This window comes from Vanellus vanellus, assembly GCF_965231255.1.
Source record: "Vanellus vanellus genome assembly, chromosome: Z".
NCBI classification, from domain to species: domain Eukaryota; kingdom Metazoa; phylum Chordata; class Aves; order Charadriiformes; family Charadriidae; genus Vanellus; species Vanellus vanellus.
This window is the reverse complement of record NC_138908.1, coordinates 74878659-74891192: the sequence shown is the minus strand read 5'-3', so window position 1 is coordinate 74891192 and position 12534 is coordinate 74878659. Positions and strand designations below refer to the sequence as shown.

Genomic DNA, 12534 nt, shown 5'->3' with positions numbered 1-12534 from the left:
TTATAACACTGAGAAAAGGAGGAGGGCAGAAGGGTAAGTGCATGAGAGGGGAAAAGCAGTAAAGGAGCACTATGCCCCACTGTACTAGAGTCAGAAGAAAAATCTGCCTGAGGGTCTTTGCTCACCCTTTTGTTTGAATGAGAAAAGTCCAATATCTCTGGGGTGTCAGCCCTCAGCCTTTGTAATTAAGACGTGATTGCACTGAGGATAGCTTACTTTATCATCTGCTTCTTTAAACAGAATCCAGTTGTGCTGTCTAAACTGTGGTATCAGCCAGTTGCTTCTAAAACTTCCTCAGTGCTTTAATCTTTATGACTCTTCATTCTTACACATCTCAGACCGCACCCACTGCATGAACTGCTGTTGCCTTTGAACTGTGAAGCATTAGGGCTGCTTCTGTTAAATGCAATGAATTATAATCCAGTTTTGTGCAAATAATACGTAATATTACACTTCTTGCGGAGAGAAAGTGATGCTAATTCTTTTTTAATTCCATTGAAAAGCATTTTAAAACAAACAAACAAAAATAGAAGTGGCTTTTTTTCCTGATTTTCATTGAAATACTCCCATGGAAAATGTCCAAGAACTCTAATGATCAGATATATACAGAGTAGGACATTTGGTAAGCACTCACTTATGACTAGACAGGATGTTGCTATTAGAGAATTATGATTCACCATTAAAGTAGTCTCTGATGAGATAACAGTTAAGTAATTACATGGTTTGTAATGTTTTCTGAAAGTTAGCTGTGATATAAAAGGTGTAATCTTTTTCTTCTAGGAAATTTTGCTACAAATGTTTACTAGGCTTTCAGGAAGATGATGTGAATCATTTACAACCATGCAAGACAACAGACTATTGGGGTCACAGGAATAAATTGTACAGAAAAATCACTGGATGGGAAGAATGGTTATATGAATGAATGTGTCTTCAACTTTTATGTATGTAATGTCATGAAAACAAATCTGTGTCGGGAAGTCATATGGTCCTCCGAAAAGCTTTCAAATGTAGCTCTGAGTACAGAATCCGTACAATTAATGGCAATGTATTTCTGACAGCTTGACTACATTTGAGCTTTCCTTGACGTTACGCTATGCAAGAATGCTTATTTCTACAGTATATTTCTATTGACAGCTAGATAGATTTGGTTTTAGGTGCTGAGATGCCTTTATATTATTCTTATATCAATGAAAAGAAAACAAACTACAAAGGAGGCTTGCTAGAGTCTTTATTTTTTTTTAAATCCATAAAACACATGGAATAATTTTACAGGGAAAAGAAAATGATGTGCAGATTGTTGTGTTTTCCTTAACAAGGTCGCAAATTCCCTCTTATTCCGTAAGTGGTATAATTAACAATGGTACATTCTGATTCTCTTGCTCCGCTTTTACTTTTTTAATGTGATCATCACCTTACAATAGTTAATTCCAGAAATTAAAACAATTAGACGATGCGGAATTCATTAGGTGAGTGTGACCCTAACTCCAGCCTCTCAGTGCCAAGTGAGATAAAAACTCTTGGCTCCAGTTGAAGGTGGATTCCCCTGACTCAAGCTCTGTAGAAGAGGAACCTCATGCTCAAAATGACTCAGCACAGGATATGTACCAAAGGGCTTAGGTAAGGGGTCAGGATTGAGGGGTTGTGCAAGGGCTCATAGTACAGACCTAGTGTGACACCAGACAAGCACGGGAGATTGCTCCAACGTACATGCTGTTTTCTGTGTCTTCTAAAATTACACACATACCTCTAGAACCGCCCCAAAATGAAGCAGGAGTGATGGTTTAAAGCTCTTGCTCCTTTCCAGGGAAGTTCTACGCTGTAGAAACGTAGCTCATCCATTCCCGCTAAGATAAGTTACTTCAGTGCTGAAGTTAGGAACTGAGCTGGGCTAGGCTACCTCCGTTGCTTAAACTCTGGTTATACACCCAATTTATTATTATTGTGTTTTCACAGGCTTTTATTTGAATGAAAAAATGTCTAGCTTATTAGTTATTGGAATCATATTCCTTTTTTAATGTGTCTTTTTATAGGAACAAAACATATTTCATGCTGTTCGGATATTTTTTGCCAAATTTCAGTGAGATGTTCCTGATGCTTGCAATATTGCTTTCAGTAGGTTTTTCTGTTGTATATAGTGAAAAGCAGTAAAATACTGCTCCTGCAGTGCTGTGTGGAAAGGCTTTTATGGATAAAAATAGTGATTTTACCAATTTAGCCTATTTGAGAATAATGTGCTATAGTGATATCCCCTTTACATACTCGTATTTTAAATAGATATTATAATGAAAATCTGATAATAAGACAAACGTGAAAAAGGAGAAAGCATCATGACAAAAAGGAAAGCAGTGTGGTTATATGAAGCTTATTACTGTTTTTACAGTGCAAAGCAAGTCTATAAAGAATGGAACACTGATCTCAAACATACTTTGCATTGATAAAATACTTGTCTATTTTTGCATAGTCTTTAGGGAAACAGGCTGTTCTATTGACTTATATTTTTTTCAGTTAGGCTGATGCTTTAAAATAAGACATGAAATTTCATCAGAAAAGTAAAAAGCTCTGGTTAACAGCTTATCATAACTAAAAGTGAAACACTTGAACAAAATAAAAGTATGCTGTATAAAAATGATGTCTGGCTTGCACAACTTGTGAGTAATTTTATGAAGCCAGAAAAAATTACCTCATGGTTAACAAACTGGCTGAATAATAATAACAATAAATATAAGTATTTCCTCTGCTACCACAGACTTTCTATGTGTGCATAGGTGAGTCACAATTCTGTCGTAGTTCTGTTCCTTTACAAAACCGTAATAGGATAACAGCACTGCTATGCCTTCACAGAGATGCTATGAGGAAAAAAAACATTTACAGTTCTGAGGCATTCAGGTGCTACAGTGACAAGTGCCATTTAAATCTTTCAAAAAAATTGGCAAAATCATACATTTCCTTAAAATAAAACCTGCATCTTACACGGGACTGAAAACACCTCTGCGAATATCAGTTTATCTTCACGGTTCAACAAATGGATTTTGCCTTCCTTTGGGGACTATTCAACTCGCACGGTGAACGAAGCAGGGATTCTACCCACGACTCCTCTACCTCATTGTTTTTTTGGCTTCCACTCCCGCCCTCCCTCTGTGCTCAGAACCCGGGCAGCTCACCTCGCGCCCCCTCACGCAGGGTGCGCTTCCAGGCGTGCGGATGAGCGCAGCAAACCAGCCGGCCGGCTCGGTGGCTCTCCCAGGCTCCAAAAAGCAAAGCGCAGCCACCCACCGTGTTCCCACGGAGGGCTCTCCCTCTCCTCTGAGTCACGCTGCTACCTTCAGCAGGCGCTTGTTATGAAATAACCACCTCTCCCACAGGCACAAGGAGAAATTGCAAACACTTTCAAACTTAATCCTGCTTGCTGCGTTCACCGTAGAAGTCTCAGCCTTTCCCGATGACTACTCTGTCTCATTTAGGAACTAAATAGAAGGGACTTAAGAGCGACAGCATCTTTCAAACAATAAAGCACCTTCTGGCACACTTCCAGAGTTGTACTTGCCAGTGTGTTCAACTCAATCTATGGTCTCTTCTTAAAGAAAAAAAAAGTCTTCATAAAATATATTACTGGTTTTTAAGCTATTACTATAAAGTCAGTGCTAAGTTAAAACTTTTTGGCAAACTGCAATGATTTGGTTTGGGTTTTTTTTGTTGTTTTTTTTTTTTTTTCATTTCAGCGACATTTGTACCAAGAGGAAGAACAAATTTTCCTGGCTTCCTTGGCAAGGCAAAGCTTTTCTGCAAACAAGTATGTCTTAGAGAACTTAGTAAGTCTTCTCAACATTTTCTGATCTTTTGGCAATTGATACCGAGTTGTCTCTTGCTGAGGCAACATCGCGCTTTGCCAGCACGCCTCCATTTTCTTCTGTTAATTTTGTGTGGCTGCAAGTAGTACAGGAAGCTCTCAAGGACAAGGCACAGCCCAAGAGCCCTGGGGAGAGATCCTTGTGGTAGGCAGACAAGCGCATGAAAGAAAGGAGGAAACTGAACAGTCTAAATAGAAAGAAAAAATTTCTTAAAGAAATCTTTTGCTATCTACATTTCAGTGTATTCTCATATAAACTTTTAAACTTTGACACAAAATAGACATCATTTGTTAAGTGCTTATTTAGTATGCAAATTCTTCATCACTTCTTAAACTCGTAAGTAATAAAGATGATACGTGACTTATAATACGAGAAGAAGCTTGCCAGTGCTGAATTTCCTGTCTGTGCTCTTCTGTTAATTATCATTTTGTACACTCTAAACTCACTGGATTAAATAGCTACACAATAAATTTACAGTGACAGTTTATGAAGCACCCTCCTGGCTACTCCAAGATATACAGCAAGAGTCAAACTTTCAGGGTACCTCTAAATATTTTCTGCATAAATATGGACATTTCAATTGGCAGATGCAATTGCGTCCCTGCTTATGTGAGTACAGTGTGCAATCAGATGGGCTTGAATGTTTTATGCATACATTTTTAGGCCTGCCGAAAATCTGTTTCAAGTTCAAACAGTTATGTAATTTAATGGATCAATCCTTTATGGTCTGCTTGACCATAAAACTCTCTTTCTTGGAGTATCCTGTGTTCAGCTGGACACGCTAAAATGAGCAGAAAAAGAAGTGCAAGGTATTTCAATAATTTTGAACCAAAATTCCGCAGGTGCTTCTATCTTCTGAACTGTTGTTACATCAGTTACCATACAGTATTTGGTGCATTCTCAAAGTTTCCATGTTCTGCTTTGTGAACTGACAGTCTGCTTTCACAGAACTGACATAAGGAGGAAATTTTTAAAATGATGCTTTTTCCTTTTGAAAATAATAAGGTGATAAAAAAGACTGGGATTGCTACATACAAGCTGACTTGTTGCATAATTTGGAATGAAAATGATTCCACATTCATAGGTGTATAAAAATACGATTACGCATTTTCCATATTAAAAAATGTTAGAATCTTTGAACACAGTTACTCTCCAAAAATAAGTAACACTTGAAATTATGTCCTTGAGTATCATAAAATGCCATAAGGCTGTTTATTCTTCCTTTGCGTGTGTGCTTGATTTGCTTCTTGTTGTTCTGCTTCTTGTTCTTTAATGCACCGGAGTTCAGAAAACTTTGTGACCATTGCATCTAAGTTTATAATTTTACAGTAAAATTTTTGAGGCAGACCTGAGGAAAAATTTCTGCATTTTTTTTCTTCATTTCTCCATTTTCTTCTTTAGTGGTCTCTTGAAAAATCCAGCCTGCAGAAAAGAAAAAAGTGACTAAGAACTATTCACAGCATACTACCTGTGTTGGTAGCATTCATGTGCTGGTTTTCACTACTATTTTAATGCTTTCAGTAAAGTAAAAAGTCATTTAATATTTTATCACTGAAGTACAACATTGTTTTTCCTGGAACGGAAACACTAAAGACATGTGTCATGACAGCAGACAAAAACAGTACAGTTAATATACAGTAAGCAATTGCTGAATCATTGTTATGCTCACATAGTGTCAAAGGCTAAAACACATAATAATATTCGGTACTTAACTGAATAAATAATATTTTATACTTTATTTTATACTCGTCATTTTTTTCCACGAGGTTATGCTTCTTGAAATTTATAAACCATTGCCTTCTAATGCAAGTAGGAACTAAATATTTAGCTTGGAGAAGAGTGCCCACTTGTGGCAATACTTACAGTACAGGCCTAGCATCTGCACAAAGAGAAAACCTGGTTATAGAAGGCCACAGCCAGAGCTAATAAAAAACTGCCTTAATAAACCCTTAATCATACTAAAATCCGTTCTAATTTTGCTTTTCATAAAATACTGGTAATACAGGTTTCAATTGGTTAACATTGCATGTTACTCATCAGAAAAATGTAGTGTTATTAGTTACTTTCTACAAGATTTCATTCCACTTATTAGATAATATTAATGTCTGCGAGCTGCTAGTTATGAGAAGGAAATGGCAGAGAATTTAAGCATATTTGTTTATTTTCATGAAGACAAGAACAGAATCACAGAATGGTCAGGGTAGGAAGGGACCTCTGGAGATCATCTAGTCCAACCCCCCCGCCAGAGCAGGGTCACCTACAGCAGTTGCACAGGACGGTGTCCAGGTGGGTTTGGAATGTCTCCAGAGTGGGAGAGTCCACCACCTCTCTGGGCAGCCTGTGCCAGTGCTCTGCCACCCTCAAAGTAAAGAAGTTCCTCCTCATGTTAAGATGGAACTTCCTACATTCAAGTTTGTGCCCGTTACCTCTTTTCCTATCACCGGGCACCACTGAAAAAAGACTGTTCCATCCCCCTGGCACACTCCCTTTAAGCATTTATAAGCATTGATAAGATCCCCCCTCGGTCTTCCTTTCTCTAGGCTGAAAAGACCCAAGTCCCTCAGCCTTAATGTGCAGCTTACCTTCCACAAAGCAAATATAAGCAGTGCAAGAATCAAGAGTCCAGCGAAGATACTCAGAAGGATAACCCATAAGGGAACTGTACCCGGTGGGAGCTCTTTGGAAATCTTAATCATGGTCTGCAAAGTGTTCAGAATGTGAGCAATAAGTAACTTGCCTTTCTAAAATATCAACAAAGCAGCATGACTTTTGTCAATATGCAGTGATTTTTCAGTGTACCATTTCATTCTAAGTACAGGAATTTGTAGGAGGGAATTGAGAAAATAATCTCCAATGTGAACCCCTATATTTACATAATATCTTGCACTTTCTAAGTGCATTCATTTCATGAGCTGTGGCCCTGCTGTAAGTCAGTAGCCATTGTTATAATGGATACAGGACCAAAACTTGGTACTGTTGAGTACTTGTAGTGTATGTTAGGGAGTTGCTTTGGTATATTATTCATCACTCAATGCCTGCCTCCCTGAAAGGTGGCTTCTAAACCAATTAAATGAAATAAGTGTAAAAGGCTGTGTAGATACTACTTTGATTTTAAACCAGTCCTATCTGGTGTAAACTAAAATGAAATATGGAATATTCACATTTAAATAAATGTCACTATATAGGAGTTCGAATTATTTTAACTTAAGAATTTATTAGAGACACTTCGTAGTTCAAAAAAGCATTGAAGAGCTGAACACTTAACATTCTACTTGTAATTATGTCTTAAAAAAAGATAATTCTGAAATTCCATGGTTTGTAAAGTCAGCTCTCATGACTGGCAAGCTGCTCAGCTGTGTTTTCACTCCTGGATTGTATTTTAAACTATCATTTAAAAGAAATGCCTAGCTAAAATACCAGCTAATAGTTGACCTGTGATGTTTGTATTTCCAAAAATATTTTGCAGAAGGTGTAATTCACACTGAATATTACTTTGCTCTAAATTTTGGGGGTACTACCAATACACATAATAAGACTTTTGCTTAATAATGTACATTGTAATAAATAAGCCCCTGCATGTACAAATTATCACAGAAAAGCCACTATAAAGGTCTCGGAATAAAGAGTATTAAAGGATAAATAACAACTCTAGCAAAATTAACAACATTTCTCTTTATACCTGACACCACTACTATAATGTTATATACTTTCTTATCTAAGAAAATGACAGGGAAATTCTGAAAAATAAAAGATCCTGTTTCAAATATGTATCTAGGCTAATGACGTGGAAAGAAATAATAAAGAAAATACAATGTACAAAGTAACATCACTTCTAAATGATCCAGGACCATTTCTAAAATACTATTGATTCCTTAAAAGAATATGAACTACGCTTTTAATTTACATAGATGCAGGAAGCATTTATACTGCAGCAAGCAGAAAGACATCAGACAGTGCTTCTCACCCAGGTACATTGGTGGCTAATGGGATTTTGGTATCATCATCTGACAAATTCTGACATTTCTACTGTCGTATGAAATAACTTATTTTTATTTAGAGTAGGATAATACATTACAACAGGTAACGATCAGGTCACTAATAATGAATGAAAATGATTCACTGGCACAAAAATTCAGTGGCACAATAAATCCTATGAAGAGTAAATCCATGAATTATATGTTCTTACCTCCAGTTTTTGATGGTCATTTCTCAAAATCAGTGATGAGTTCTCACTCCTAAGTAATGCTTTCACAACAAGGGTTAAGCTGTGAATACTTGCCTGAAAGAAGAGAGAAATGTCTATGATTTATAATTAAGTATTTTGAAGTAGAAAGCTTTGTAGAAATGAGAAGGGTGAAAGCAAAACTTAATGCTAAAACTTTGGGAGATGCTTAAAAAATTTGAAAGTCAGTGAAGCTGCTCATGTGTCACACAACACACGCACATCACTGTTTACAGGACAGCAATACAGTTTTGAATGAGGAGAGAGCAGAGATTTCCGAAAAAATGCTAATAATCCTGGAGTACTACTTTCACCACAGGGATAGATTTGGACTTTCTAAAACTCTGCTGTATCTCTCCTCCTGTTCTATTATTTTCCAGAGAAAAAAAAAGACACAAAACAGGAACTCAGTATCAGAAATTTATCAACTGAGCAAAATGGACCACAGCCTGGTCATTGCTGTCATCGGACAATACTGAGGTGTGGTCTGAAGTGGACTCTCTCTTTTCTGCTCTTTTTGATCAAAAAGTCATTTCTAGACTTGAGAAATCTTTCCAGATTAAAATTTATTTTAAAATTATATGTTTCTATCTACCTCCTCTTATATCTGCTGAATTAGAATTTGTGGATGCGTAAGTAGCTATTAAAAAAGACCATCAATACATAATAAGTAAGGGGTGTCTTCTTACCATGTTTTGAAATCCCTGCTAAGTACTTACTTTAAGGATAATAAAATGCATGTAACTTAGTTTTGAGGAAATTTTAAAATAGCACAAGAAATGATATCAAATACTAGGGGACTGTGAAGACTTAAAAAAAATGAAAGGTATACTTTTAATAGACATTAGAAACATTGGCTGAAGTTTCTCAAACCCAAGAGTATTCTGAATACAAATGGGATTTACTTACTTTTATGATGGTAGGTTTCCATACTCTTAATGAAACATTCACTTGGTATATGTCAGATGGGACCAGGGCACAATTAATAGATGCACAGCTGTATGTATCACAGTCCTGTTTAGAAGGCACCAGCATGAATTAATAGGAAGAGGCGTTTCACATTAATAAAATAAAAACATGTGAACTACTATATATACAGATCATAGACTTGCTATGAGACCAGTACTGAACTGGTAGTGATTACTGGGGCTTTTTAGGTAAAAATGACACTGCAGTATATAAAACAAGTTGAGATATTCGTGCTGTGGTAGAAGAGGCTCTGTTACGGCAGGCTCGCTCAGCCTTGAGGAAGCTCTGGTGCTGTGGGGGTGCGTCAAAAGGCATCAGCAGAGCTCCTAAAAGATAAACAGCCTGTAACACCAAGCGTTTTTCTCCCAACACTTCTCTGCAGTATATCTGATCCCTTCAAACTGTGGGACACCTGAGTCTTTCAAGCAGGGCAGGATGTCTGTGTGCAAATTTAAGTATCTTTACTTCCCAGTATTGTTTGCTAGGTGGGAAGGCAGCAGAATTATTTTCAACGCTTTGAAACATTTGCTTAGCCTCGACCTTTTAGGCCTCTGTGAAGGACTACGATAAGAATGGCAAAATGCTCTTCTCATGGCGTGGTTTCATCTGCACCAGAAACTCAACTTGTGCCTCTATGCCGAGGAGGTAGTATGATGGTTTTCCCCCTGACATGCCAACGTAACTACGGCAGCAAAACTACTTTGCAACTCTTTCATCTAAAAGCGAGAGGCTAATCCTCTCCAAATGGGATCATCAGTTACATTTCTACCAGCAGCATAGAAAATACATCAGATCAGAGTGCCAGCAATTGAAACTTTCAACTGGTTGCCTAAAAAAGTTGCAAGGGAGATGAGAAGCTTTTAAAACATTACTATTTATTAATTACAATGGGAAGATAGAAGGTGAAGATTTACTCAGCTGTCAAATGTGCTACTGTCATTTGCACATTTGCTAAATTTAAAAAAAAAGACACACCCCAAATTCAGTTCCACATACAGTTTTGTAGCCAAATAAAAACTATAGCTAGTCTACATAAAGATGGCTTTTCAGGCTATTAAGACAAAGTGAGTTTCCATAGGTTACAGTTTGAAAGAAGCTTTTATATATTTGTTGCAGAGGTACTCAGCTCAAAGATCCGGGTTAATATCTGGGATGAATATATACACTATATCTGGGCTTACCATAATTGTATCCTTTGTAGGTTCTTTTATTTTTGGCAACACAAATGGTTTCCCCATGCTGATCTTTAACGGGTCTACAGGGTAACTACTTTGGCAGATGGCATTCTGTTAGCAGAAATACAAATATTATTTTTATTGTGTTAACATTCAATCTATTACAAAAAAATGCTCTGGATACAAGCCAACATTAATAATATTTAATATTTAATAACAATAATATTTACTAACCGCTAAATGCAATGAAACTGCATAACGCAAGAGTGCAGAATAGGAAATGCAGATGGTGTAGGTATTGAAGTATCATTATTGAAACCACAGATGAGCTTTTTATGACACAATTTAACCTAAACTCTATCCAGCTACTTACATATCTGTAGAAGCAAACAAGAGCTTCCTTCAAGATGACCACTACATGAACCAGCAAGAACGGGCTATCAAAAAAGCTAAATAGCTTTTGCACGGGAATCCACAGAGGTTCTGCCTTAGCAAGCAGACAGGCAGGTTAAGTGCAGGATTCAGGAGCCTCTGTTGCAGCACCCAGGAAGGGGGAGTGGGTGCTGGAGCACTGCTAGACCTCCACGGCTCCTTCAAAGGCAGCTGGGGAATCCTTTGGTGTCTTCAGTGCAGGGGAATTTGTTTTTTCAGTCACTTTCAGACTGCTAGCACAAAGAGGATTGCAAATCCCCTGCAGTGCACTTTGGCACACTACTGTCACTAGGGTGTAGCTAGTGGCGCATGAATTGTACCCACAAAAAAAAGCACAGATTTGTTGAGTTTATGTGCAAACTTGGGTCAAATGTGGTGATTGCCTGGGAATGAAAATATGGGGCAAGGAATTTGAGAACAGACACAATATCTTTGTATTCTAAACCTGAAATATTTGGGGAGTTTTGGATTTTTTTGTTTTAAAGTGAACCTTCAACTTTAATTTAGACCTTTTTGTTTATTTTTCTGTGGTGCCACACCTCAAAACTAAGTGAAATATTTGGAGAGAGGTGTACATGTGTGTGTCTCTGAGGGAAAGATTAAAAAAAAAAAAAAAGGGGTTTAGATCCCCACGTAGTGATATTTGGGTCCTTCAGCCATCCACTTATTGATATAGCTCTAGTTTTAATATCTACAGCTCTGGAATTGTGGGATTTGCTGGAATTATGATCTCCAGCTGCTCTGGAGGAGTGAAATGGAAAAACTCAAATGAGGGCTCTGATGAAGAACATTTGAAAGACATGACCTACCATGCCCCTCAAGATGTCTCAGTCCCCAGAGATGGAAGAAGCCAGAGGACTGCTAGTGCTGGGGAGCAGACGTGCAGGAAAGAAGAGGACAGGAGATTGAGCTCTAGACATACACGGCAGGACTAGAGCATTTGCAACAAGCACTGCTGACAAGGGAGATAATTGGAGGCTCAGTAGGCAAAATTCAGAAAGACATTCCTATTTGAATTTTTCAGTTCCTTACAAAAATATTTTCAAATTTAAATTAATCACAAAAATAAAAATTCCTGGCTTACTTGAGAATGTGACAATGCAGTAAGGTAGAGAAGAGTGTTCTTGGCTGCTGTTACATTGGGAAATAAGATCTGCAGTGTGAGGTTTGGCATTGGAAAGTGTTCACCTTTTTCAATCTATAAAAAAAAGAAAAATGTTTGGATTAGCATTTTCCTTATTTTGTTGGTATTTGATTGTGAGATTTTTCCTTTCCTGAGTTTTTCTTTAATTCTTCAAGGTTTGGTTTTTTTTTTTTTAGTTTTTCTACAGTCGGTTATGCAAAAAGTGGTGTAATGAACTCTTACTTTACCCCCAAGAACAGCCTGTTGTGATTAGCAGACACATTCTTCTGTGGTTTTTGGTAATACAATGCTCTATTGAAGGAAATCAAATGAACAGGATGAAAGGTGACATTTGACATGAACTCCTTCTTGTTATCTTGTTTACTGCACCCTCTTATCATCTGGGACTTCCATCTAAGGTCATTTCATTTCAATTTTTAATAAAGTCCCCAAAATGCTTTAACATGGGAAAGGAGCCACTCTACCAGCAGTGCTGGTTCCTCCTCAGGTGTGCTTAGGCAACAGCCCTCCCGCTCACCTGCTCCTCTCTCCTGTTTTTCCTGAGAACACCACAGGACATATCTGTAAGCTGCTGCTCCTTCTGATCAGGCCTGCTGTGGCCAAGGATGGAGAAAACACATAGATGGAATTGCTGGCAGGGACATTGTTGATCCTGTCTCTGACGTGGACGAGTTTAATAAATATTCAAGAACCTGATTAACTTTTTTTCTTCTGACTAGTCATTTGTGATAAGCTGCTTGCAGC

General features: G+C 37.6%; 1 protein-coding gene across 1 annotated transcript in view; it reads right to left on the bottom strand.

The window, feature by feature from the left end:
• Positions 1 to 1211: 1211 nt before the first annotated feature.
• The window catches only part of ITGA1 (integrin subunit alpha 1), a 76052-nt gene continuing 64729 nt past the window's right edge, over positions 1212 to 12534 (bottom strand). The window contains exons 25-30 of the mRNA XM_082498125.1: positions 11731 to 11844; positions 10221 to 10325; positions 8980 to 9084; positions 8035 to 8127; positions 6431 to 6547; positions 1212 to 5270 (exon numbers count right to left, since the gene is read on the bottom strand). Coding sequence (XP_082354251.1) covers positions 5226 to 5270; positions 6431 to 6547; positions 8035 to 8127; positions 8980 to 9084; positions 10221 to 10325; positions 11731 to 11844 — 579 coding nt within the window. The 3' untranslated portion in view covers positions 1212 to 5225. The remainder of the gene's footprint in view (positions 5271 to 6430; positions 6548 to 8034; positions 8128 to 8979; positions 9085 to 10220; positions 10326 to 11730; positions 11845 to 12534) is intronic.